The sequence below is a fragment of the Merops nubicus genome, unplaced genomic scaffold (assembly GCF_000691845.1).
Source record: "Merops nubicus isolate BGI_N331 unplaced genomic scaffold, ASM69184v1 scaffold25106, whole genome shotgun sequence".
NCBI lineage: Eukaryota > Metazoa > Chordata > Aves > Coraciiformes > Meropidae > Merops > Merops nubicus.
This window is the reverse complement of record NW_008614730.1, coordinates 1,925-3,668: the sequence shown is the minus strand read 5'-3', so window position 1 is coordinate 3,668 and position 1,744 is coordinate 1,925. Positions and strand designations below refer to the sequence as shown.

The following is a 1,744-nucleotide window of genomic DNA, read 5'->3' as shown; positions in this document are numbered from 1 at the left end:
CATGTGTGGTCCAAACAGCCCCCAGACCCCTGCAGCCCTCACCCCCAGCCTGAGGAGCTGCATCCCTCGCTGTCCCAGTGCTTCGGGGGCAGCCTGGCCGTGGGGTGGGCAGCCTGGATCCCAAGGATCTCTGCTGCAGCCTCACTTGCTCTCTTGTTTCTTTGCAGAACTCAGAAGCTCCATCCTCCTGCCTGCCCTTCAAAGAGGGTGAGTTGCTTCTGTGCTCAAGCAGCAAAAGCACACGGGTGTCCTGCCCTTCTGCCTCCTGCCCTTCCGCCTCCTGACCCCAAACACAGGGGGCCAAGGGCACCCAGCCAGGGAGGGGGCACCTGGCTCTGCACCCACGCAGGGTGGGAACGTGGCTTGTGTGATCCCAGCTCACCCTTTGCTGAGCACGTGCAGGTGCTTCAGGGAGGGGGGATGCTCAGGCTGGGGAGACAGAGGAATGCCAGGGTGTGCCTGAAGGAAGCAGGACTCAGCCCTGGGGCTGGAGGGGGTCCCTCGGTGATGCTGGGAGCCCATCTCCCAAGTGCTGAACTGCTCTGCCATGTGTAGGAATGCAGTTAACAGGCAGTAGGAGTTGGTGTCCCCAGTTTTCAGAGGTGGAGGGATCAGCCCCTGCATAATCTCTCCTGATGCTTCAGTTCCAGGCCCCTGTGACCCAGAGGATCTGCTGGACGGTGTGATTTTTGGGGCAAAGTACCTGGGGTCCACACAGCTCGTCTCAGAGAGGAACCCCCCGACCAGCGTCCGCATGGCACAGGCCCAGGAGGCAGTGGACAGGATCAAGGTACAGGAGGGCACGGTGCCACCAGCCTGGCTCTTCATGGGTGTGGGACAGAGCTCGGGACCTGCCCAGGGGCACCTCCCAGCTACATGGCAGCAGCAGTGATGTCTCCTGGACACGTTGTTCCGCAGGCACCGGAGGGGGAGTCCCAGCCCATGACAGAGGTGGATCTGTTTGTCTCCACACAGAGAATCAAGGTGCTCACAGCTGACACGCAGGTGAGCAGGGAACAGGAGCACCCACGTGGTTCTGGCACTGCTGAAACCTTCCTGTTTGACTTTGGGGTCTCTGCTTGGCACCCACGCCAGTGCCATCGTGCCTGAGGATGGCCTGTGGGCAAGGACACAGTCTGGGAGATGTCACTCTGCTGCTGTCCTGCTCAGCTTGGCTGCACGAGGCTTCTCAGGCAAACTGTGCCTGGCAGGAGCTGCTGGATTCCCAGGTCGAGCTCCAGGGAACTTAGGCTTGAAACTTCTGGAGCTTTTTGCCTTGGGATTAGTTTTTGCTTTATAGGAAGAGGGTAGAGCTGTCTTGTCCCCCAGCAGCCCCCAGAGATGTGGATGAGCTCTTGACTGAAGGAGCTGCTTGTACCTGCTAGCGTGGATGTGGTTCCTGCCCGGCGTGTGCCAGGCATTTGAGCTGCCTCTTTGGCATTTGGACCCAAACCCTTCCTGCTTGTGGCTGCTCCTGCCTGGCTCGTGGGCTGATCCCCTCTGCCCGTGTCCCTCTCTCCAGGAGGCCATGATGGATCACTCCCTGCAGACCATCTCCTACATCGCCGACATCGGCTCCCTCGTGGTGCTCATGGCACGCCGCAAGCTGCCGCAGCGCCCGGGGCTGGCCCAGGAGAAGAGGCTCTACAAGATGATCTGCCACGTCTTCCACTCGCCCGACGTGAGGCAACACGCAGGGGAGGGCAGGGGGGGCCTGGGGCCCATCCTGCTGTAATGGCTGGGT

General features: G+C 61.1%; 1 protein-coding gene across 1 annotated transcript in view; it reads left to right on the top strand.

Moving 5' to 3' along the window:
- Positions 1–167: 167 nt before the first annotated feature.
- Positions 168–1,744, top strand: part of LOC103774897 (amyloid beta A4 precursor protein-binding family A member 3-like) — a gene marked incomplete at both ends in the record, with an annotated part of 3,158 nt that continues 1,581 nt past the window's right edge. Inside the window, 4 exons of the mRNA XM_008942334.1 lie at positions 168–207; positions 645–790; positions 919–1,005; positions 1,523–1,681. Coding sequence (XP_008940582.1) covers positions 168–207; positions 645–790; positions 919–1,005; positions 1,523–1,681 — 432 coding nt within the window. The remainder of the gene's footprint in view (positions 208–644; positions 791–918; positions 1,006–1,522; positions 1,682–1,744) is intronic.